The following is a 26249-nucleotide window of genomic DNA, read 5'->3' on the forward strand; positions in this document are numbered from 1 at the left end:
GCTGTGGCCCTGCCTCTAACACACCCTCCTACCTCTGGCGTGTCCCCTGTGATAGGGTTTGTAAGGATGTCCTTGTAAGTCAGCCTGCTGCCTGTCCTCTTGACTGTCTAGTGTCTGCCTGTGCGAAGGAAATTCTCCCCCAGACAGAACTAGAGCTTTTAGGGCTCCTTTTTATCACCCCATCCATTTTATCCAGCATAAAGGGGTTAGAGCGGAGGTGAGGATCTCCTAGTTCTTTGGAAAACATGTTACTGAAGAGCTAGATTATCCATATGCGGTATTCAAGGACCCACATACAGGAGCTGAGATAACTTGTCCATGGGCGGTGTCTCCTGTTATGAATTCCAGTTTACCTCACCTTTTTGCCCTGAGTTTGCTTAAGCACAGTACAGCAGGTTAGTACTCTGGCAGAACGTTAATTTCAGTATATTCAACAAAGAGGGAGGAGATACTGTTCCCCTTCTCCCCAACCCTGCCGAAGCCAGCTTAGCCAAGCTGAGTCACTGCCTTCCAGAACAAGACACATTCTACAGAAGAAGAAAAGGAAGATGTTTCTTAGCCTTTGTTATGAGAGCAGGATGAAAACGTACATAATATTCTATTACCAAAATTGCAACACCGGGCCGTTCTGCATGGGCAGTTGTAACTTTGTCTGAACTTGACTTTTGTTTTCAAAGTGAAGTTACATTATGTATGACAAAGGATTGTTCAACAAAGGCATAGAAACAATGCACATAATCAGTTAGCTGTGAACATGAGCATTTCAATAACGCTACTATTAATACTCTTAATTTAATACATTTATTTATACTCTTAATTTAATATATTAATTCCTCATTTTCCATAAGCTATATTTCAATGATCCACTGTGTTCATGCAGACCGCCTCACAATGTTATTCCTCAGTAAACAAATTGAACTAAATGAAGCAAAAAAGGGAAGAGTGCTTAAAAACAAATGCTTACAATTTATTTTCTCTAGTCTTCTGAGCAAGACTGAAAATATAGTTCCTTTGCCCTTAAAATAGGCTCTGTTGGGTTAGTAACTTAAGATCCGTCTTTTTTTAGTTTTTCTCTTTTACTTATCCCTCCCCAGGCATTTTTGATGCCTTCATATATTATAATGTATAACATTTAGTTTTTTAACCGCTTTTTTTTTTTTTTGCTGTGTCTTCAGCACTTTCCACTGTTTATAGTTCTAAAAAATTTGCCAAAAAAAAAAAAACCCTATAAAATGACAAGTGTTCCAAATCTACAGTTCATTATTTATTCTTTTTTGAACCACTCATTTATTTTTCCTCAAACTGCTGTCACAGGAAGAGAAATTAAATTTGCTGTCAATAATAATACATTTCCGCATTTTGCTATACACTGTGTGTAACATCTCACCTGGCTTTCATTGCAAGTCATTATATTCTAAGCACAGTTTATCAAGGTCTGCTACAATAAATTAATCTAATCCAAAGTAATTGAAGTAATTGTACTGTTGGTGTTCAAGCAGGTGAGATTTGTCTGGCTCATGGTTTCACAAGGTGTGAAGAAAGCAGAGCTTCTGAGTGCCATGGTTGCCTCTTTGAGGAAAGGTGCTAACAAAGTGCTTTGAAAAACAGCCTTGACTAGTCCACATGCTCAGATAACACTCATAATGCAGGGCTCTAGCCAAAGGGGAATAGCTCCAATCAGCACTGGTGCTAGCAGGGAGGTATAGGTGGGTGCAACATGAAAAGTAAACCTGACCCGGAACGTGCGGGAGGAAAAGAACCCCACAAGGGTTTCCAAAGACTTTTTTTTAAACATCAAAGGCCTGATCTAGAGCTCAATGAAGTCTATACACGTCATTCCTTGACTTCCATGGACTTTGGATCAGACTTCTCAAGTGGGACCGACATGATTATATGGGTGGGGAAAATAACATGATTTATTACCCAAATAGCTTAAAATGAATTTATAAACCTAAACCCATCCTATTTTACTGGTTGCACTGAGCCACAAAACATCAAAGGAAAGGACAGACATACTGTACTACGGTTTTTATTCCCCAGTGGAGAGAATAACAAATGTTATGGTTAACGCTTCAATATTTTATAATAGCCATTAGATTTTATGACTGCACCATAAAACAGGTTTATTCACATAAATACAATCAATCCAGAAACCAGAGACTTGTTGAACTCTCAGAATCTTCTGTTCAGTCAACTTTTCTAATACCTATACGATGATACAAAAAAACAGGACTGTCAGGAGAATTCTGTTCAAATTCACTCCACTGGGTTCACTATTAACCCCCCCCCCCCCAATGCCACATGTCTGGATTTTCATTCTTAGACATTAGCTGATACTTGTATGAAGACCAAAAAGTAGGGATTTGTCCCAGCTCAGCCAGATTTCTCATTCAAACATTGCCAAGAAGTAACCAAAGTCCTCTACAGTACATTAAGAATGTGAAAATGCTCTGCCACTCACAATTGAGGGAAATGAATTTCTAAATAAAATAGGCTCAAGGAATGAATGATAGCCTATAGTACAATCTTTTTAAAAAACAGAGCTAGTTCTCTGGCCCTAATAGAAATGGGGTGCTCTGAGATAGCTAGGAAATATATCTACAGAGAATAAGACTGAAGAATAATGTGGTGTTACCTGGTATTTTGAATCTCTGAATCAGAGGAATGAAACGCTCAAGGACACTGTGAATTCGATGCACTATTTAAAAACAAAAATACAGGAGTTGTTCAGAACCAGCTAGATTTCAACACAGAAGAAGTGAAATAGTAAAGGGCAAGAGGTGAGTGATATTTGTCACCAACAAATATATAAAGTGTTTCAGTTTGACTGTTTAACTGGTTCTTCTGCAGTTCTGTTGCTAACAAAATACTGACTCTGAACAAAGTTGCTTGCCAACAAAACAGTTCCACAAATTGTCAAGTGTCTTAATATTAAATAAGGAAAGGAGCTTTCTACTACTATGTGATGTAACAGGAAACCTTAAGTTTCTGTTAAGTGCACTTTTCCCCCAATGAAATCACTTGAGGATTTTTTTAATTCCAAGTAGCAATATTTGAGTGTTTTCTGCTTGGAGAGCCAATCCTGCAAGGTGTGCTGAGCATTTTCAACTGTCTTTCCTCTCAATGCGAGTTGAGGTTGTCCAGCACCTCACAGAATCAAACTCTGAGTACTTCCACCTTGCTAGATGCTGGGAGAATAGTATTACTCCGAGCTCTGGTCAAGTGAAAAAAATTCTTTAACCACTGCTGGAGAATGTGTGTCTGTATCTTCAGAGAACTTGTGATTGGTAAGTAGGGGAAAATGAGTCCGCATCTCTTTCAAATATCAGAGGCCAGTGTGTCGCCAAGTGCGGCATGTAATTCTGAAGGGGGGGGGGAGGATTACGTGATGTGATATTTTACGTAATCTCAGCCATTAGCATTTTTCTACATCTGTGTTTTTTACGTGATCGCATAAACTCTGCATTTCCCAGGTACTGATATAAAGCCTCTTGTTTTCTTAGGTACTATAAAATACACTTACCAAGACCAAAATATATTCCGGTGGTTTCTAGGGAAGCAAAGGTGATTAAACCAAAACCAAGAGAAATGGTCCAGTCTAAAGAGAATAAAATAAATACAAGTATTTGGTTTTGCTCTGTCTTCCAAAATACAATCATTCATCCTTACACTAAACTCCTGTCTTACCTTTGTAGTGGTAATAGCTAATTAGTGCAGCTCCAATGCCAAAGCAAAGAATGACAAAATGAAAGAACACATCTGAAATAAGAGAGAAAGGAAATTATATCACTAAAATCATGGCCCTTGATCATACATATTCACTTACAGCAGTTAGCATAATAAAACGTTTCTATTTCCACCTCAGCTACCTTATGTAGTTCTTCTAGACTGAAGTGTGAAAAGCATATGCATAAATTGAAGCATGAGCAGCCCCATTAACTTCAAAATGATTAATCACACGCTTCAAGTTATGCACCTGCTTAAGTCCCTTGCTGAACTGAAGCCAAAGCCCTCAGGTCAGGTTCTTCTTTGGCCCAAGATTCTCTAGGCTTGGGATCAGCTAAATAAAAGAAGATTCTTACCATTTTTCCGTATTCTTATCCACTGTCTCTGACATCTCTGAAGGTAAGTAACGTTTTCACATACTAGAGGAAAGTGACACCACTATTAATGCAACAATAACTCTAAAAGAGAGAAGTTTTGAGGGGTTGTTTTACTTTCAGCATCTGAAATGAATTTTGCTTTGAAAATCATTGTAATATTGATCCCAGGAAAGACTAACAAGGGCCTTTCAAAAAAGATCAAATTAGTGATTGTAGAAAGATGTAACAAAACCCCAAAACAGAACTTTTAACTGATAGTGATGATTTAGAAGGAGCTGTATTATTACATCACATGAATTAGCAAAACATAATTATCTTAAAAGCAGACATTTCTCTGGCCCTCAACTCTCTAGCCTATCAAGCTTGAAGCAGTAGGAGTATCTCATGACTCTACTGAGACCCAGGTAAACCAGAGTTTTGTCTAATAAGGCATTTCAGATTGAGCCCTAAGGTCTTAAATCTGTTTTCTAGGGCCACAGCTGCTATAATGGAATAAATAAAAATTACTCATCATTATGACGATGTGGATAGAATCTGTTGTAATCTGACGATTAAGTGTGTGACAGATATGGCAACTTCCTGCAATAACCTGGACAAACCCTATTGAATGAAGTTAAATCTTACTGACTTAACTTCAAGTATCTCAAGAGTTCCTTGTATGAATACTTCAAATGTTTATGCATTAGTGTGGGATTGTAAGTAATGTCTCTAGGGAGGAAAGTGTTATGTCATTCAAAGGACTATTTGGAACCATGTGAACTTTTAAAGATAAGTGGGTTTCTCAGGAAATTGCTACAGGGAAGTGTAGGAAAATGTAACCCCTCTGGTTTTGCAGATATTCACCTTTTGAAGCTTTGCCAAAGGGCCCTTTTGGGTGCTGATCACCTTTTACATGAGGACACAATCTGAGGCCCAGGTGTATAAAGGAATGACTCACAGATTCATGCGGGGGAGGGGAAGAATGCTTGTTCTGCGCCAAGGCGGTTATGAACTTGAAACCATAGGCAAACCCCTGGGTGGGATCTGAAGGACTGTTCACCTGCCAGAACCCTAGTTTGAGTTGGGGTAATCTCTAGTAAGCTTATTAGCATGTGTGTAAATTTTTATTGTTTTAATATGTTTTCCTCTGCAATACTTTCACCTTCAGAATAAACGTGCTTTCTCAGAAAAAAATATGCTGTTTGTAGCTTCTGAGGAAGGAAGGCAAAGTTGGCCTGCTGAGGTAGCGTGACTAGCGAGAGAATTCACAATGGAGACAGGGAACTGTTCAGCCTGAAAATACCCAAGTCAGGGGAAAGAGAGACATGACTCCCCGCCCATGAGAGGTGACAGCTGGGGAGCTAGAAGCCTAAAAGAGGATGTCCATGCTGGATCATGGAGTGGGAACTGTGACAAAGTGTTTCTATAATAGCCCCAAACTTAAGAGTTCTATCTGGGAGGGGGGAATCTGTTTGGATAAAATAAAAACTGACCCAAATCTCTTGAGACTTAAAAGAAATTTTGAATATATAACTAGAAATTTGACCAGGACTGAAGACAGAATTACCAAAATCCACTGTGAGATACTGTGCTTGTGCTAGGGATGGACTGAAAGAAATTAGAAAGGGATGGAAATTTTACCATATTTCCAGCCAAGTTTTGAAACCAAAGAGTTTCGACAAGAAAATATTTTTCTTTTCTTTTCCTATTCACTGTTAATGTGACAAGGGTTAAAGCAACCCCCTCGAAACACATCTTCATGGCTGAATCATCACAAGCTATAGCTCTGCTGTGTCTGCCTATGTTCAGCTGAATTTACCATACAAAATGATTGCACAGGGTGAATTTCATTTTACCCATAGTTATACAAATTATTAATAACAGAACAGTTGTGTAAAATACAGCAATTTTGGTTCATGTGGGTTTTGTATGAATCCTGAATTTCACCATGGGTTTGGAGATCAAATAGTTCTCCAATACCCAAAGTTAATTACTGAAATACAATATACATGAAAGAAAAGGCACCCATACTTTAGGGAAAACAGAACTTCTCTGTTCGCTTTTTTATATTTACCAGCAGCAGTTGCATTTTCTCGTCTTGCAATCTCTGAAAAGCAACAAAATATTAGGACTTAGTCTCTTGTAGTTTAAAACAAAAATCAATTCATGTGAGACCCTTCATTACAACGCACATGCATATTTACAATTAGAAACAATGTGCCTTTTGTCAACAGCTGATCACACAAGAGATTATTCCCCACTGTTATCAACGCTACCCAGGGACAAATAACAATCCATCTAGAGATTCAAAACAGGAAAAAGACATCAAAAAGGGCACCAGACCAGAGGACGGAGCAAGTGAGAGGCGAGGGCCCTCCAGCACCCTAGGAATTCAACACGAGGAGCAGGTAGCAAAAACACTTTGGCTGTTCACAGTTGCTATGACTACTGCTTTCTTTGAGGTAGCTGAGTCCCAGATGATTTAGGGATTTATAATTCATACCCAATCCCCACAATTGCCATTGGAAGCAAGCGCAGCCCAGCATGGAGCACAGGTGTTATGTATCAATCTAACTTACACATGAGGTTGGCAGCAGCGTTCAGTACTAGTCAAATATTTCCCATGACCACCAGGCTAGCCCTCCACACAGTAGACTGCACTGAAGTAGTCTAGTCTGGAAGTAACAAAGATGTGGGTAACTGTGGTGAAGTCCACAGCGGAGAAAAAAGGCGGCATCTTCAGGCCCACCAAAGGTATGGTAGAAAAGGTACCGTGGGACTCTGCCCTCACCTGGGAATTCAGGGAGCGTGTTCAGATGTGCTTATTTCCTCCTTACTATCCAGACCTCCCGGGCATCTTACCCAGTCCTGTTAACAATGGATCACTCTTTAGGGACTCCCTCCTAGAACCCTCCCTTCCCTTACTTCCAAGGCAACAGCAACTCCTATCCCCCAACCCCTGCCAATTATAGCAGTAGAGGGGAGCGGTTGAGCAGGCATTCTCCCCAATGGCAAAGTCTCCTCCAGCATTTCTGCTCTCAGAACCTGGTTCCTGACTAATGTGACAGATCTGCCCAGGGAGCAGGAGGGATGAACTAGAGAACACAAGAGGGCAATCAGCCCAGCCGGTGCAGCATCCCCAGTGCAGCAGCAGGGGGCACACAGGCCTTTAGTCAGGACGTTTCTCTTGCTGCCACGTTGCAGGTGAATGGAATTTAGGGATCAGCTCCAAGCTGCCTCTGCCTAGCAATGCCTCTATCTGGATTTTCATTTGGCTTTCGCCCAGGATCTTATTTCAGCCAAGGTTTTGGAATGCATGGATGCTGCAGGATCTGGGTGAGCTTAGAAGGAGACCTGAGCTGAGCATCATCACCTTACTGAAAATAAGCTCCAAACAGCTCACAGTCACATTGAACAAGGGGTCAAATAACAGCCTGGCACATGTGAGCTTCCTGGGGAAGAATGAACAACTGTCCATCATAATCACTAGGTCCCTCCCTAAAAGGAAGGAACAAAACCATTGTATATGGATCCTATCCACTCCCGGCTGTTCTAACCAATGAGTCACTATCACCTCGCTAGCTGTACAAAAGGCAGCTGAAAGGTGTAATAAAAATCAGCATCGACACCTGACGTCTGTCAAATACCGCGAAGAGCTCAAACAAAGCTAGGAATGTAGTCTCCACACTATATCCAGGTCTAAAGCCAGACTAAAGGCACCCCAGGAAAACAGGCACATTGACACAGCACATTTATAAGCATGCAGTTATTCTTTTACATAACTCGGTTGTCAGCCAGCTATTAGAAACCTTTCCATTACTAAAGTCTGTTTCCATCCATGTGAAGTTGCCGAGGGTGGTAACCTGTGAGAATTTACCTGATTCATTATAGGGGACAACCTCTCCCGGTGCACCTAAAATATTGCACAAATATACAGTAGATTAATATCCATCCAATTAGCAAGCATTGAGGGCTCAATTCTGCCTTCAGTCACATGCATGCAATCCCACTGTAATCAGTACACTTGCACAAGTGTGGCTAAAGGCAGAATTGAGCCCCTAGTCTTTAAAATTAGTATCTTGGTTGTGAGTTATGCAGCTTAGCTTCTAAAGGAAAGTAATTTATACACAACGATACTCAGCAACTGAAAGTTAATAATTTTTAGAGGCTCCTATATCCTAGTCCCTGCATTAGATGATGGAGTTCTATTGTACTATGAGACTCCTGTGTGACATTATGTCAATCTAAACATGCTGCTATTGAATCAGACTCAAGAGACATTTAGAATGGTTAGTTAAATGACAAAAGCTTTAACTTTTTACATTTCACGATCCACTACTACGGGCTGATGGATGTTACTATCTGTATGTGGATATCACACACATTTTCTGCAAAAAGAACAGGAGTACTTGTGGCACCTTAGAGACTAACAAATTTATTAGAGCATAAGCTTTCGTGGACTACAGCCCACTTCTTCGGATGCATATCACACACATTTTCTGTATCTGGACTGCCTTTGCTTGGTGGTTTCTTTTACAGGGGAGGAAAAGTCCTGAGAACAATGCATTGACTTTAGTTATATTCCTCAAATCAGTTCCAGGGGGGCTGACTGTGGACACTATAAACACTGCCTGTCATTTGTGTTTGAACTCTTTAGATGAATTTCAGTCTCTGCCCAACCGTTACCCTAGGTATGAACTGAAATCAACAAAAAGTTGAGATCCAGATGGGAGCTCTCCCATGTTTCTGGAGGGGAAGGGCTTTAGAGCTGGTACTGCATTCCAGGCCCAGCTCTAATATTAATGATTTACTATGCAAACATCTCAAAAAGTTTAGAGATGAGCATATGTGCTGTGGTTATTAATATTTTATCATCATCATCGTCCCTTTCTACAACCAAGCGCTGGCTGGTGTTTGTGCTTATGCATGTGGCACAAGGAGCACAGCCACAGGGAGATCAGAGTGGAAGTATTCTGTCCTGCTTCTGGCTCCCCCAAAACCTGTGGTGTACCTTCTCTGTGACTGGAGAGGTGGAGGGGTTTTCCAAGCCAGGGCCTGCAGTTTAGGCAATGTGGTCTGTGTAACCACATAGATTCCTGCTTCCGTCAGGAACAGAATGATTGAAGAGGCTGTGGCCAGATAGAATATGTGCACACAATTAACACTGCTTGTAGAACATTAAGATATACCTGTCTGGATGGAAACAAAAGAATTCCAGAAGTGTTATCCCTCTTTTGTTGCCTATGGGTGCCACCACTAAACAAATAACACTATTGTTATATCACCCCACCTGAAATAGCTAGGCTTCAGTGTCCTGCGCCTCTGAATCTTCCTGATCAGTATTTGTGTAGAGAAATAGTTCTAGTCTCATAAGGCTTAATGCCTTAGTTCAGCAATATCAGAAAAGATGGCACAAAAACTTCGTTTTGGCCATAATATAATAAAGACCATTTGGATATGTGTTGGGAGGTCCGGGCCCTTTAAATACAGTGATCATTATAAACTACCTTTGTTTCATAGAAAGAAGAACAGGAGTACTTGTGGCACCTTAGAGACTAACAAATTTATTAGAGCATAAGCTTTCGTGGACTACAGCCCACTTCTTCGGATGCATATAGAATGGAACATATATTGAGGAGATATATATTCACACATACAGAGAGCATAAACAGGTGGGAGTTGTCTTACCAACTCTGAGAGGCCAATTAATTAAGAGAAAAAAAACTTTTGAAGTGATAATCAAGCTAGCCGAGTACAGACAGTTTGATAATAAGTGTGAGAGTACTTACAAGGGGAGATAGAGTCAATGTTTGTAATGGCTCAGCCATTCCCAGTCCTTATTCAAACCGGAGTTGATTGTGTCTAGTTTGCATATCACATGATGGCATATATCACATTGGTAGATGTGCAGGTGAACGAGCCCCTGATGGTATGGCTGATGTGATTAGGTCCTATGATGATGTCACTTGAATAGATATGTGGACAGAGTTGGCATCGGGGTTTGTTACAAGGATAGGTTCCTGGGTTAGTGGTTTTGTTCAGTGATGTGTGGTTGCTGGTGAGTATTTGCTTTAGGTTGGGGGGTTGTCTGTAAGCGAGGACAGGTCTGTCTTCCAAGATCTGTGAGAGTAAAGGATCATGTGCCAGCAATGCCCCTCTGCCATGTACATTGGCCAAACCGGACAGTCTCTACGCAAAAGAATTAATGGACACAAATCTGACATCAGGAATCAAAATACTCAAAAACCAGTGGGAGAACACTTTAACCTGTCTGGTCATTCAGTGACAGACCTGCGGGTGGCTATATTACAACAGAAAAACTTCAAAAACAGACTCCAAAGAGAGACTGGTGAGCTAGAATTGATATGCAAACTAGACACAATCAACTCCGGTTTGAATAAGGACTGGGAATGGCTGAGCCATTACAAACATTGACTCTATCTCCCCTTGTAAGTACTCTCACACTTATTATCAAACTGTCTGTACTCGGCTAGCTTGATTATCACTTCAAAAGTTTTTTTTCTCTTAATTAATTGGCCTCTCAGAGTTGGTAAGACAACTCCCACCTGTTTATGCTCTCTGTATGTGTGAATATATATCTCCTCAATATATGTTCCATTCTATATGCATCCGAAGAAGTGGGCTGTAGTCCACGAAAGCTTATGCTCTAATAAATTTGTTAGTCTCTAAGGTGCCACAAGTACTCCTGTTCTTCTTTTTGCGGATACAGACTAACACGGCTGTTACTCTGAAACCTTTGTTTCATAGCTGTCTTTAGAGAAGTCTGGATAGGAGAAAGATCAGCAATAACTGCTGGAATACAGCAGTTGGCCAGAAAGTTGCAGTAATAGAGTTCATGTTTTTTCACACAATTGTATAAAGAGCCACCTAGTGATTTTTCTTTTTCACCTTTAAAATACAATTCACTTGGTCCTGGGTGCTAGAAAGTTAATGATAATAGGATCCCCTATGGGAAAGAGACACTTATTTGCATACCACTTCCATCTTGATTTTCATGGTCTTGGTCTTCCTGACTTTCTTTGTGAGAAATTGGTTTTACTGTTGCCACAGAGACTTTTTTCTTGCCAGCACTGGTGGCTAATAAGGAAAGAAATAATAGTGAAGTATTATAGCTATTAGAAGCTACTTCTGTATGTTCTTTAAACTACTTTATGAGGTGCCTTAGCACAGGTTTCAGCACACATCATGAACACCTTGGAGAGTGCAGGCATATGAGCAGTCACTTGGCAAGAAATCCGGGAAAAGTCAATGTTGTTATGCACGGAAATGTATCTTTATGAACGGGATGTGCATTGACACATCATTAAAGCTCTCTCGTTACAATATCCTTTTAAGCTGCTAAAATCTCTAACCTACTTGTGATGGGGTGCTCACCCCACACCAGAGTGGAAGGGTGAGTACCTCATGGACCTGCCACATCTGATCCCAGAAAGGAGCAGCGGAGGTGAGTCCTCCTGACAGATTAGGGAGGCTCTGCATGAAGCAGCCACTTGGAGGGAGGCTGCACGGAGCAGCCAATCAGAGACCAGCAGACTAGTACAAAAGGAGCTGTAGGGCAGAGCAGGGCAGTTGCTGTGGGAGCCCAAAGAGTGAGGACTATGCTCCTAGCAGGCTGCAGCAAGGGTAGCACCTTAGACAGAGTAGTTGCTGGCGGAGACTGGGGGATCAGGAGGCAGCTTCTGGCTAGCTGCTGGGACTTGCTGACTGAATGCCCTGAGGGTGAAAAAGGTGCTGGGGTCATAGGGAAGTGGCCCAGGGCATTGAAACAGCATTGAAGGAAGTTAAGGAGATGCAGCAATAGGCTGCTATCTACAGAGTCCCTGGGTTGGGACCCAGAGCAGTGGGCAGGGCTGGATTCCCCCCTATTCGCTGCTGTGGAAGTGGCTTGACTATTGAACAGTGGTACCCATCCCTGAAAGGGGGAAACAGAGTGGGTGATATGGACAGAGGGCTGAGTCATGAAGAGGATGCTGGAGTACTTGGACTGAGGTGGGTCTCCAAATGGAGAGGATGACAGGAGAGGGTGCACTGGCTGGCAGAGTTAATCACCATGACAGCCAATCAGAGGTGCTGCTGTGGTGAGTGGACCCCATCACACTCCTCAAGTGAGAAATCTTTAGAGAGAATTGAATAATGGATTCAGGTTTGTTTTCTCTGTAGAAGGGGTTAGAGGAATTTTGCTGGTATTTGTGTCTGTGTCATTCCAAAATGGAAAAAGATACAAATATTTAAATGACTACCTGGATGCCAGACTTTGGCACGTGACATCTGTATGGTGCGTATTGGCTCTGTCCTACTGTGGCCTGTTTGCTTCCTATCACTCTTCCTAACCCCAGTGCTGTGTCTCCTACTTGCATCTCCCCTCTACCACCATCCCCCTGTCTGCAGTGCTCTCTGTCCTCCTTCATTATTCCCTCCCTCAGCAGCTTGCCTCTACTACCTTCCACAACCATAGCACCAGCTTCTTACCACCTCTGTTCTCTTGCTTGCCTGCCTTTCATCATCCCATCCCTAGTTCAGAGACTTCGATCTGCTCCCAATGTCCATAGTGACTATCAGTATCCAAATACCACCTCTCCACTGGAGACCGATAGCTACTCTTCTGCACCTGGTAAATCTACAGATGTTGCTCTTTTGACATCTCCATTTTGCATAGTTTCTTATTTCAGAGGTATTTTGAATCCCTGCAGAACTAGCACAGGATTCTCTTGTATAAATATCTGAGCCGTTAGACAGACTACCAATAACTTAAATTTTTTTACCATTAAATTGCAAGTGAAAGCAAGACAAACTCTCTGTACCTCGTGGTTGTGTCTCTGCAGGCTCCCGAGATGACCTTTCAACCTCACTTTCTTCTGGTGAAAATGTGAAACTTTTTTCCAATTCCTGAAGTAGTTTCAATTTTTCATCTGTTAAAATGCAGACATAAAATATATTCTGTTTAAAACTAGTATTTAAGATTTTCCTACTTTACAGTCATGCATTATTAACAATGGAGCTCCTCCAGGAAAATCAAGTCTTAACTTTTTTTTGCTTGCTAGTGCACATACAGCACTGCAAGTAACACAAGCAAAAGCATGAAATAGACAAGTGTTCAAATGCTTAAGGCCACAATTTTAAAAAATGTTTAAAATGCTGCTGTGGTGGGAGCCCAAGACATCTTGGCATGGGCTTTACCATGTCCATGCTGCCAACTCCCATGAAAATTCACATTGCCCAGAAGCAGACACAAGTAGAACAAGCGGGGTGGTTTTGTTGGAGGACTTGATTGTTCACCAACTTCTGGGCTGCTATTTTCCCATTATAATCTTGATCTCTCATTGCCTCTCTCGAATTACAGTGCACCACCAACATCCTCTTGTCGGCATAAGAGAGAGCTCTAAATGCTGTGCTTGCTAAACTCTTCTGGGCTCTGCGAATTGGGTTGCAGACATTTGAAAAATGTTTCCAGAGAAAATTTTCTAAAGAAGTGGGTGGTCTTGGGATCTCCAGACACTCCCAGCAGTGGGGGGTTCTTGGCAGTCACTGGTGTATTTTAGGTAATTCTTTTTGGGTTTAAATGTAATGCTGCACAGAGATCCTGAACAAGACCTATGTATCCAATTATTAATATTTATTTGTATTATAGTAATGCCAAGGAGGCCCAGTCATGGACCCGGATCCCATTTTGCTAGGCACAGTACAAACAAAGAACAAAAAGACAGTCCCTGCCCTATGAGTGCCATTCTGTCCTGAAGTAGGATTTGCGGGAGGGTGGGACATAGGCCCTCTACACAAGGATGAATTTCAGCCTTCATGAATGTATCTTAATAATCAGGACATAATTATTCTGGAACAGCTATTTTGGTCAATCTCCAAGTGTAAATAGACCCTAAGATGAACAGTCCCTCCTCCATGTTCCTAACAGAGGGTGGTGAAATAGGGTCAGCAAAAGGCAAAGCTACTGGCAATTTGTGTTCTTTCATAACTCATTACAGACTTGAATGTGGGCTCACATCTCCCCCAAACCTGCCATATTTTGAAAGCTTTTGGCTCAGAAATAGGCTTATTTGAATGGGGGAAAGGACCTATTCCAAGCAAAACCAGGCTTTCAGATTCAAAGATCAAAACTCCAAATTCTGTACATTTTCTATTCAAAATTAGCCATGTTATCAGATTTCCCAGGGAAATCAGATGAGGCTCACAGAATCACCTGACACAATGGCAAATTTTGCTAAAATATTTCCGCCAGATTAGCACAGCTATCTGCCCAATATGGCAGCTCAGTGCACTGCTGATTTGATCAATAGGTCAGCTGCACTCTACATGAGAATTATTTTTTTGCTATGATTAGTCTAATCAGAAGAGGGGGAAATTGACTGTGTGATGTAAACTGGCGTAGCTCCTTTGACTTCCTCACTGAGTGAGGATCTCAACCCTAAATGGTCAATGCCTTTTTCTAGAGAAACCCTGCAAACTAGAACAAGTACAGTCTCCATCTGTTTAAATAACTTCTGTGACATTGCACTCTATATGATTTTATGAAAATATGTTAATGACTCATAGACTTTAAGGTCAGAAGGAACCATTATGATCATCTAGTCTGACCTCCTGCACAACGCAAGCCACAGAATCTCACCCACCCACTCCTGTAATAAACCCCAACCTATGTCTGAGTTATTGAAGTCCTCAAATCGTGGTTTAAAGACCTCAAGGTGCAGAGAATCCTCCAGCAAGTGACCCGGGCCCCACACTGCAGAGGAAGGCGAAAAACCTCCAGGGCCTCTGCCAATCTGCCCTGGAGGAAAATTCCTTCCCAACCCCAAATATGGCGATCAGTTAAACCCTGAGCATGTGGACAGGGCAGGCTCCAGCATTTCTGCCGCCAAAAAAAAAAAAAAAAAAAGCCGCGATCGGTGGCGGCAGTTCAGTGGCAGGTCCTTCGCTCCTAGAGGGAGCAAAGGACCTGCCACCCCCGAATTGCCGCAGGTGCCACCCCTCTCCCTTGGCTGCCCAAGCACCTGCTTGTTAAGCTGGTGCCTGGAGCCAGTCCTGCATGTGGGCAAGACTCACCAGCCAGTACCCAGGAAAGAATTCTCTAGAGTAACTCAGATCCCACCCCCATCACAGACCATTGGGCATATTTACCTGCTAATAATCAAAGATCAATTAATTGCCTAAATTAGGCTATACCCTCCATAAACGTATCAAGCTTAGTCTTGAAGCCAGGTATGGCTTTTGCCCCCACTACTCCCCTTGGAAGGCTGTTCCAGAACTTCACTCCTCTAATGGTTAAAAATTAGTGTGAATATAATGTAATTGGGATATGTTTCATGCAAAAGCAACAAGGAGTCTGGTGGCACCTTAAAGACTAACAGTCTTTAAGGTGCCACCAGACTCCTTGTTGTTTTTGTAGATACAGACTAACACGGCTACCCCCCTGATACTTGACATCATGCAAAAGGTCTCTTGTAAGGTATCATTACAAAACTTATAATCTACTGAGTGTGGTCATCCTATTTGTATAAATGTATCACTCTTGTAACTGAAGCTAGAAATATGAAATATAACTCTGAGGACCTATTGTAATTATGCAAAGTGTGAGCCATTAATGGTGGTTTGGAATCTTGATGGCTCCCATTAACCAGGACAATAGTCTGCAGATGGCTCTGTTTACTTGTAAGTCTTCCTGTATATGTGTGTGCTGGCAAGTGGGTAATGGAGTCTTACAGTGACATGTGATCGTGTCACCTGAACTGGAATCCATCTTTAACCTGGTGCTTTTCCATTTAGAAGGAGGGGTGGGAACCCAGAGAGGGACAAAGAGTTCCCGCCTTATGCAAAAGATATATCAGTGGGTGGAACAGAACAAAGGGGTGGCAATCATGAGAAATCCCCTAGCTACCACCTGAGCTGGAACAAGGGCTGTACCAGGGGAAGGGATTGTGCCCAGACTGGAAGGCGTCCAGACTGTGATAGAAGCTTATTGAAACATCTTTGAGGGTAAGATTTTTATCTGTATTCAGTTTCTTACTGTATTCGGTTTAGACTTGCGTGTTTTATTTTATTTTGCTCAGTAATTCACTTTGTTCTGTCTGTTATTACTTGGAACCACTTAAATCCTCCTTTTTGTATTTAATAAAATCACTTTTTACTTATTAATTAACTCAGAGAACTTATTAATAGCTGGGGGGGGCAAACAGCTGTGCATATCTCTCTATCAGTGTTATAGAGGGTGAACAATTTATGAATTTATCCTGTAAAATCTTTATACAGGGTAAAATGGATTTATTTGGGGTTTGGATCCCATTGGGAGCTGGGCATCTGAGTGTTAGAGACAGGAACGCTTCTTAAGCTGTTTTCAGTTAAGCCTGCAGCTGTTGGGGGACATGGGTCAGACCTGGGTCTGGGTTTGTAGCAGGCAAGTATGTCTGGCTCAAACCAGGCAGGGCACTGAAGTCACAAGCTGGCAGGGAAAATGGGTTAAAAGTAGTCTCAGCACATCAGTTGGCAGTCCCAAGGGGGTTTCTGTGATCCAACCCATCACAGCTTCTATCTATCTGGCTCCCATCATCATCTGGGCAATATGTCTTTCCAAGCACTTTCTCTGTTTACTTTACTGTAATTCACTTCTATTCCCTCCCCAGCACATTTCAGTGTTTTGAAATAAAACTAAAGCCCCAGTCTGGCTATAGCCATTTTTAACAAAACAGAGCTATTACTCCTTGTCTACATGCCAGATTTGGTCTGGACAGATGTGCAGTCAATTAATACTCACCATTTTTCTTGGAGCTGGGCAACTCTCTGTAGGCAGATAGATCTTTCACCTTTAGCAGCAGGTAAAGCACAACCACTGCATTAACTCCTTTTTCTCCTATGGTCTTCAAGGAGGCTGCACGTTCATCAGATGAGTTTATGCCTCTGTTAAGGAGCTGAAAGAAAGGTAAGTACACATCCAACAGGCCTACTTAAAAAAAACAAGCACTTATCATAAACATCACACAATGCACGTGGGAAAAGCACAATAATATCCCTACTTTACAGAAGGGGAAATGAGGTCCAGTGCTCAGTCCCTTAGCCCATGCTGCTTTCACTGAACTACCCCACAAGCAATCACTGTGGCGTGGTGTAACAGCATTAAACTTTTCATCCTACTCTGTGGCGGAGTCCCAGGACTGGAGAAATAGTGTACAAGGTTCTTGAATGGACATGTGATCATTTGAATAGCTTGCAACGCTATCTTATAACTTCAGCATTAGTGTTCTTGCTGCAAAGAAAGCAGGTGAATAGATACAGAGGAATACATTGGAGAGCTAATATTTTTTAAAGTTAATTTCTTCACATCTGCAGCAATAAAAATAAATCAGAACTTTGGGCCTGATTCTCTTTAACACTGAGGCCCCTTTATGCAGCTGTGGCCAGCATAAAGGAACTTTAGCATAAACGAGGATCAGGCTCTACATTTTATTCTCCCAAAGAACAGTGGACAAGCAAAACCATGCCGCCAATAAGGAAATACTTAATATTTTACAAAGAACAAAAGAAAATGAGGTTTCTTTAGTAACTTACATTGTGTGTTTCTTCAGTGGTCAGGCTGGCTGGGTTAACAGTGGCTAAACATTTTATTAACAATTTCCAGAAGGACTGATTCATTTTCTCAGATGTTTCCAGGTAATCAGCATCATCAGCAAAAGCTTTCTGAAAAATGTCTAGGAAAAAGATATTTATACAATTAAAGAAGGTGCATACAGGTCGGACTTGTGATGAGGAGTTACTGTCATGCTCTTACATAGCTCTGATAATGGGCATGGGTCCCTGCAGCGTGTTTGGCTTCTAGGAAGAGGCGTAACACTTGATCAGTTGGTATGAAAACAACAATGGCATAAAGAAATGCATGTCTGCCACTACTCAACAAGAGAATCTCATAAGTTGATAACAGTCTTGGTACCTTTGCAATGCTTTGTTGCAATGAAATTGTTGTTTCATTGGAGGAAGAAGGGGAAATATTTTTAACGCTAGAAGCTGTGGCCAAAACAGAGTGAGTACCAAAAGGTACTGGTGGGAATCTGCTAACCAGAGGTGAAAGTAAGCCGGCAGCTGGTAGGTCCAGGGGTGATTTAAAGGCCCCGCCTCTTCGGTTGAGGCCCCGTCCCTGCCCAGGACTCTGGCATACTGGTAAGTCCTTTAACTTACTTTCAGCCTGGCATCAGCCCACTTAGGGTATGTCTACACTGCAATTAGACACCCTCAGCTGGCCCGTGCCAGCTGACTCGGGCTCGCAAGGGTCAGGCTGCAGGGCTGTTTAATTGTGATGTACACATTCTGGCACTGGCTGCAGCCTGAGCTCTGGCATCCTTCCACCTCCCAGGATCCTAGAACCCGCTCTCCAGCTTGAGCTTGGATATCGACACTGCAGTTAAACAGCCCCGCAGCCTGAACCCCATGAGCCTGATTCAGCTGGCGCACGCCAGCCACAGGCTTTTAATTGCAGTGTAGACGTACCTTAGAGTAGGAGGGGTTGAGCTCAGAATATAGCAAGGGAGCAAAATCTGATTAAAGCTAGGCCCTGACTGTTGAGCTGCATTTGTGGCATATTTAGTAGGTGTGATACTGAACCCTCAAATGTAAGAATGTTCCCGCCTATCTGTAAGGGGGAATGGCTGCAAGAGGATCCCAGATGGACGATCTTCCAGGATGACACAATACGCTCTTGATTTCTCCCGTGGGGTTTCATGTTTTTCTTTCATTGTTTGTTCTCTTCCTTAATCTCTTCATAGGTTGGCAAATATAAGGGGTGAGTTCCTGGGCTGTGCCTCTTGGTGGCGCAAGACACACAGCACAGCACCACAGAATGGAGGGCAGAGGTGGCCTTAAGCCAGGGGTTCTCAAACTGGGGTTTGGGACCCCTCAGGGGGTCGGGAGCTTATTACATGGGGGGTCACGAGCTGTCAGCCTCTGCCCCAAACCCCACTTTACCTCCAGCATTTATAATGGTGTTAAATATATAAAAAAAGTGTTTTTAATTTATTGGGGGGGGTGAAACTCAGGGGCTTGCTATGTGAAAGGGGTCACCAGTACAAAAGTTTGAGAACCACTGCCTTAAGCCATCAGGGCTGGCTCCAGGCACCAGCTGAGCAAGCAGGTGCTTGGGGCGACCAAGGGGAAGGGGCGGCACGTCAGGCTTTTCGGTGGCAATTCGGCGGAGGGTCCCTGTCCCTCTCGGAGGGAAGGACCTGCCACTGAATTGCCGCCGAAGAAGAAAGCAGCGCGGTGGAGCTGCTGCCGATTGCAATCGTGATCGTGGCTTTTTTTTTTTTTTTTCCCGCTGCTTGGGGCGGCAAAAACCCTGGAGCCGGCCCTGTAAGCCATCTTTGAGTTCTGGGGATTCTGGGCTGACTGGGGCCAAAAACACCCCCAGGGTAATGTAGGCAACTCAGGGGGGGCTGTCTGTGAGGATCTCCATGTGCCAGAGTCACAACATGACTCCTACAATGGGGCTTGCAGGTGGCTCTGGGCCTGTGCAATGCCATGTGTATGACAGAGGAGTTCATCCTGCTGCAGTGCACAGAGGCCTGGATGTGAGGGAGAATCCCGTCCCCTCAACTGTGATAATGCCAAATAGAAGAGTTAAAAAAAATCATAAGAGAAACCAGAATAAATGCAAGTGTCTCAGCCTGAAGTGGTGCCCGTCTGCTGTCTGACACGTGCGCCTTAGGAGTGTTTCCATAGGTCTTTTACAAGTGGGGAGGGGATGGACCAAGGCACATTTTCAGAAGGACCAAGTTCTGAGCTTCAGGGGCCAGCACAACAAAAGCAAGGACATAGGTTGTGGTGTGACACTGCCGCAGGCCTTGGCCTCCATGTTTCCCTTACGTTACCTTGTTGTTTTCTAGTGAGAACTGGAAGTGAGAAGTTAAAGTTGTCCATTGCTGTGTCTGTAAAAACAGAATTTTAAAATGAGCATGAGCTTCTCCGTGCTTTCCCCAATGTTCTTCCATGCGGACACAGAGTGTATCATTACAGCACTTAGAATTCTGAAATCACGCATGCATTGCATTCCTGCAGCCATCATTTAGGCAAAACTCCCTTTGAGTCAATGGGAGTTCACCTGAGTGAGCGCAACAGGATTATGGCCTGGGTATTATGAAAGAACTAGTTATTGTCGTCATGAGTAAAAATATAGGAACTCCTGACTCAATCATATAATTTTTTGTTGCTATTATAAAAATATTTAATTATTTGCTATAGAAGTGAGTAACGTAATGATAATGCCTCCTCGTTAAACAGAGCGATCAAGCTTCACTTGAGAGCTGTCATTCCTTAAACTGGAAATAGATAGATCAGGGAGGATATGGGAAACTCTGCTAATGTATTCAGGAAATTAATGCCTTGGAGGTGAACTGAACTTAAGTCTTGAAATAAAACATATCTTTACTTTGCCAGATTTTTCCCCAGATTCAGAGTTCTACGTGTTTTCCTAGAGTAATGAGCAAGGTGCTGTGAGTTGTGAAGGCCTCAGTTTGAATTCCTGCTTAGCCATTTATTCACTGTGTGGCCTTCAGCATGTCACTTAACCACTTTAAGTCTAAACCTAAAATAATACTTACTTACCTCTCAGGTGTGCTGCGCAAACTAATTAGTTATTGATCTGTGGAGTGCTTTCAAGTTGTTATTCCATTTAACAATACTGTGAGTTTCCAAAGAAGCATAGGGATTTCGAAAAATGCAGCTCTATTTAACAGTAGAAATTGGTGCACGTAAAATATAGAACCCTGAACTCTGGCTACACAGGTGAACACTTTCCAGGGTTGGGTCACATTGTAACATCAATTTTTAATCAGAATGCCCCACTGATTTCAGTAATGCCCCGTTCATTATAGATGGGACTGGTAGCCTGACACAACCCAGATAAGATCCAGTTTTCAGTAGCTTATAACTTTGCCAAACTGAAATTTTCCATACCAGGTGTCTGCCTCCAGTTGAACTTTTTGGAAAATTGCAGCCAAAACACTTTAGCCATTTCTGAGAACAAAGCTAGGAGAAAATACATAGTTTTGCCCATGTTAAAAAAATTCTGGCAATCTTTTCTTTGAACAGCTCTATTACCCCCATGATTTGGAGCAGGGACTTGAAACTTAGCAGGAGGGTGGCCTGTGTATCAGGGCTATGCCTCTCACTGTGCTTATGAATTGCTACCTGGATTTGGCCAAATTAGAAACTTTTGAAAAATTATAGTTTGCACATGGTCTCTAGAGACATTAGATTCTTGGCAGCTAAAATCCCTGATTCCATCCACTCTGAGCATGCTCAAGCCACTCACCGCTTCTAGCAGTGAACAGACTATCCCCACACAGTGATGGAGCATGCTCCAGCCCAAGACAGGGGTGAAGCTGTAATGGCTGCTCTGGGTGGGGCTGGGCATGGGAACTGAAAGCAGGAACCCTGTCTCCTTCTGTGCGCTTAGTGAACCCCCTGCTGGCACCAGGCAGCATGGAAGAGGAAGCAGTCTGATTGGAATGGACAAGAGCTGGACCCAAGGGAGGGAGAGAATCATATAATCATAGAATATCTGGGTTGGAAGGGACCTCAAGAGGTCATCTAGTCCAACCCCCGGCTCAAAGCAAGACCAATTCCCAACTAAATCATCCCAGCCAGGGCTTTGTCAAGCTGGGCCTTAAAAGCCTCCAAGGAAGGAGACTCCACCACCTTCCTAGGTAACGCATTCCAGTGCTTCACCACCCTCCTAGTGAAATAGTGTTTCCTAATATCCAACCTGGACCTTCCCCACTGCAACTTGAGACCATTGCTCCTTATTCTGTCATCTGCCACCACTGAGAACAGCCGAGCTCCATCGTCTTTGGAACCCCCCTTCAGGTAGTTGAAGGCTGCTATCAAATCCCCCCTCATTCTTCTCTTCTGGAGAGGAATGGACTGCAGCAAGTAGTCCAGTGAGACTGCAAATGGAGAGGGGAAAGAAATTGGAACTGGCTGGGTAAGGGGTCTGCAACTGGAAGTTGGAGGGAGGGAAGGATATGAGGCAAGGGGTCTTGTGGGGGGGGGAAGAGTATGTGATCAAGTCATTTAAGAGTGTATATACACAAGGGGACAGCATTAAGGTTACACAGACAACCTTAGTTCTGGTACTTCCTAACTTAGAAGCACTTGACTTTGCAACCTAATGTTACTTTAATATAGTTCTTTGTGTACAGATTAGAAAATAACTAAATACTTACACATGAAACCATTAATTCTTGAATTAAAATAATTTTCAACTACAATGGGCCTGATTCCAACTCACAGTAGTGTAAATCAGTAGTGAATGGACTAAAACTAGTAAGAGGAGAGGCAGAATTGATATTTTGATGAAACAATAAAAAAAAATTAATGGAGATATCCCATCTCCTAGAACTGGAAGGGACCTTGAAAGGTCATTGAGTCCAGCCCCCAGCCTTCACTAGCAGGACTAAGTACTGATTTTGCCTTAGATCCCCAAGTGGCCCCCTTAAGGATTAAACTCACAACCCTGGGTTTAGCAGGCCAATGCTCAAACCACTGAGCTATTCCTCCCCCCATTCTGGGCGGAATATTTTTCACTTTAAATAATGGCATTTTTATGCTGATATATGTATAATTCAGAGTATTGAATTCTTCCAAATTGAATGAAATACTAAGGGAGAAAGGAATAAAATTACTTGAAATAAATTTATTTCCCTTCTTCTTGCGAGTCCGGGTTTTTGGGTGTTTAATAACACAAACAGCTAATTCAATGAATGTTTGTATTTTGTAAAAACATTACAGGCAGGTTTCAGCCTGAAATGAAACTTGGGGTATGGGGAGGGGAATTTAGCCAGTATGCTCTGTACTGCTTTGTCCAATCAGCTCTTACTCCTGGTTTTTCGCTCTAGGAGCATCAAAGAGGCCCAAGCGAGCCACCATGCATCAGTGAATCTGACACAGAGTGTACAAATGGAATAACAGATGGAATGTTAAAGGCAGATGTTGACGGTGTCAACATCATGAGCCATCAGAATTGATGTATCTTAAAACTTTACTCATTTATATGCCTTAATGAGTTAATGCCTTCATTGTGTCTAATATATTGGGTACATTAGACAAAATACACTTCTGGTGCCACTTCCTATTCCAGGTATATTACAACATTCCTTAGGATTTTATTGGAATACTGGAGCTTGAAAAGAACACTGCTCTGTGCCACTGCATTATATGTCCTTCTGCAAAGGACTGGAAAGAGGAATAAATATGCTGTGGGTTCCGCAGATGTGCCCCTGATAAGGCCTAATCAATCCTTGTGCTTTAACGCTGGGATTTTCAAAGAAACAGAAAGGAGTCAGGCACTGAACTCCCATTTAATGTCAATGGGATTTGGGCAACAAAGTGCCCTTGGGTTCCTTTGAAAATAAGTCTAAATGCATAAATAATAATAATGTGTTGCTTATTAATATTTATTATTATTATTCCTTAGAAAAGTACATCCTCTATAACTATAAATCTCTGAAAACTGTTTAGTTGAGGGGGAATTGTGAGACGTGTCATAAGCCTGATTTCATTTACCATGCTGTAAATCAGAACTTAATGTCTCTGAAGTCTTTTTAGAATTATACTAGAATAAAACTTTTTTGTGTGAAATCATAATCAGGCCTGTGTTAAGAAATAATGTAAACAACTGCAAGAGGAAGCCATTTGCAACTCACAAGAAGTTTCATTGATCCTACAAAACCCAAGAACTATGCTTTCTGTTCTTGAGTGCCATCTACTGGCACCTTCTCTATTAACTGTCCATTTACACATTCAAAGATATAGAGCAGTGATTCTCAACCAGAAGTACATGTACCTCTGAGGATACGCAGAGGTCTTCCAGGGGGTACATCAGCTCAGCTAGATATTTGCCTAGTTTTACAACAGGCTACATAAAAAGCACTAGCGAAGTCAGTACAAACTAAAATTTCACACAGAAGGGACTTGTTTATACTGCTCTATATATTATACACTGAAATGCAAGTATAATAACTATATTCCAATCGATTTATTTTATAATTACATGGTAAAAATGAGAAAGTAAACCATTTTTCAATAATAGTGTGCCCTGACATTTCTGTATTTTTATGTCTGATTTTATAATCAAAAGTAGTTGTAGTTTTTAAATGAGTTTGAAAGTTGGGGGGTATGCAAGCCAAATCAGACACCTGAAAGGGGTACAGTAGTCTGGAAAGGTTGAGAACCACTGATATAGAACACTCCTTTAACAGTCTACATTTATGTATCTATTTCCTTGTGTAGTATTTGGCTGTCCGGTTTTCAAAAAGCTAAAGACTTTGGTTTTTTTTTTTAACTTCAGTAAATTAAACACAGCCCCATAGAGCTCACATTTACAACTTGAGAAAAGTTAAGGCAAAGAACTAGTGTCACTTACTTAAAACATTGTCTCTTCACTACAATGATCGTTAATTTAAAAAAACACATCAGAGGGAGGCAGACAATAAGAACCAACTTATTAGGTGAGGGGCTTTGAGGCCCAGTCCATTTAACATTGTCCTTTAAACCACAAAGATTCCTGTCATGTCAATTCAGTTCCCAGAGGAAAATAAATAACCCCATCGTTTCTATCTCACAGATAGAGAAACAGCCCATTACAATGTAAGAAATGACCAAAACCAAAACCCCTTTGATGTAACCACGTTCTCTCTGTGCCTGGCATTTACCTGCTCTCCTGCTGGCACTGCTGCTTCAAAGGTGAACCGTCCTGTCTGAAAGGCAGAGAGGGATGCGTGTGGTAGGAGCCTGGGCCTGGCAGAGTGATGACAACTAGATGTCTGGCTGTGTGTATTAATCACGTGCTCTGGATTAGTTGGCGCACGGAGGGGCTGTGAAATCACAGTCCCAATGGCAATTACATGTGGTGCTGCTCCCTTAGATTGCCTGACTCATTTCCTCCTCCAAGCCGTGAGCTCCTTACATTAAAGTTTTACCCCAAACACCGAGCAGTGAGGCTGGAACTTTAACTTCCACCACGTCCGGGAGTTTCCTGATTCCAAGGAAAGGAGGTGGTAGGGCCTTGGGCCCCTGAATCAGCCAGGCACAAATGCAAACCAACTTGCCTGATGAGTCTGGGTGGAGGTGGAGCAGGAGCAGCTTTAGTTTTCTGGTTGCCTCATAAAGAGAGAGAGGAAATGAAATCTAAATTCATTCCACTTTTGTTTTGCAAGTTCAGTTATAAGGGGATTGTCTTCATTGTGGGAGGAGGCAGGGCAAGGAGGAGGAAGCCACATGCTGCTGCAGCTTCCCAGCAGCTTCCCGGCTCTTGCTGTTTGAGCTAGCTAGACGAAAGCTAATTCAGATATACCTACATGTGCTGCAGTCACCCCTCTGACTGCAGTGCAGACATACCCAGAAACTACCTTCCCATGTGCGGAAGTCACCCATATGGGGATATTGAATAGATGAGACCACTGCCTGGCTGCATCATCCCATGCAGCTGGCCAGATGTGCTGGGCAGATTTGCTCTGTGTGTCCAGGTAGCTGAAGGATTTCTCACAATCAGGAGGTGAAATCACTCCCAGAGCTTCTACTGGTGCAAGACAGCGCCACACTCCCAACATCCTATGTGGGACAGCTTGTAAGTTACACAGTCTGGCCCTAGATGCCCTCAAGAATTTGTGCTCTTTCCAGATAGAAGCTTAGCATATCAGGTTTTTCTGATTAGAAAGCAAGAAAACAGCGATCTGTTAGTACAGTGTGATGCATTAGATTGTATAATAGCAGACCTATCCATTAGTCCAGTGGTTCTTAACCTTGGGCACATGCACCCCCTAGGGGTGCGAGATGCCCTTTCTGGGGGTGTGAGACATGCCAGATATTTTTAGAAGGTAAAGCATTGAAAACACAAATTAAACACAGACACGTAAGTACCACAACTTTGTTTCATCAAACCTACGTATTTATTAACATTATACATTTTTAAACAATTACTGTAATATACAAACAAAAATATATCTAGGTTTAAAGAACTGACCTATTTCAATTATTTTTGATAAGGGGTGCGAGAACAGATTTTGATTTTTGATAAGGGGTGCAAGAACATATTTTGAGAACCAAAGGGGTGCAGGCTGCAGTAAAGGTTAAGAAGCAACAGAGAGTCCTGTGGCACCT

At 42.3% G+C, this 26249-nt stretch overlaps 1 protein-coding gene across 1 annotated transcript; it reads right to left on the reverse strand.

The window, feature by feature from the left end:
* Positions 1-782: 782 nt before the first annotated feature.
* Positions 783-25269, reverse strand: TMEM40 (transmembrane protein 40). Its single transcript, XM_005293199.4, has 13 exons — positions 24803-25269; positions 19961-20017; positions 17652-17791; positions 16861-17014; positions 12905-13012; positions 11079-11180; positions 7960-7995; positions 6157-6189; positions 4083-4145; positions 3688-3759; positions 3524-3598; positions 2636-2698; positions 783-2206 (listed from the first exon to the last, which is right to left on the reverse strand). The coding sequence occupies exons 2-13, from the start codon at positions 20007-20009 to the stop codon at positions 2187-2189; spliced, it is 915 nt and encodes a 304-aa protein (XP_005293256.1). The 5' UTR covers positions 20010-20017; positions 24803-25269; the 3' UTR covers positions 783-2186.
* Positions 25270-26249: the final 980 nt, after the last annotated feature.

The sequence above is a fragment of the Chrysemys picta genome, chromosome 7, assembly GCF_011386835.1.
Source record: "Chrysemys picta bellii isolate R12L10 chromosome 7, ASM1138683v2, whole genome shotgun sequence".
Classification (NCBI taxonomy): domain Eukaryota; kingdom Metazoa; phylum Chordata; order Testudines; family Emydidae; genus Chrysemys; species Chrysemys picta.

Coding starts and splice junctions, on each gene's coding strand:
- TMEM40 (XM_005293199.4), bottom strand. CDS start 20,009: ATGGACAACTTTAACTTCTCACTTCCAGTTCTCACTAGAAAACAACAA. Junction 3,599..3,687: donor TAGCTATTACCACTACAAAG/GTAAGACAGGAG, acceptor TATTCTCTTTAG/ACTGGACCATTTCTCTTGGT. Junction 2,699..3,523: donor CGGAATATATTTTGGTCTTG/GTAAGTGTATTT, acceptor GTTTTTAAATAG/TGCATCGAATTCACAGTGTC.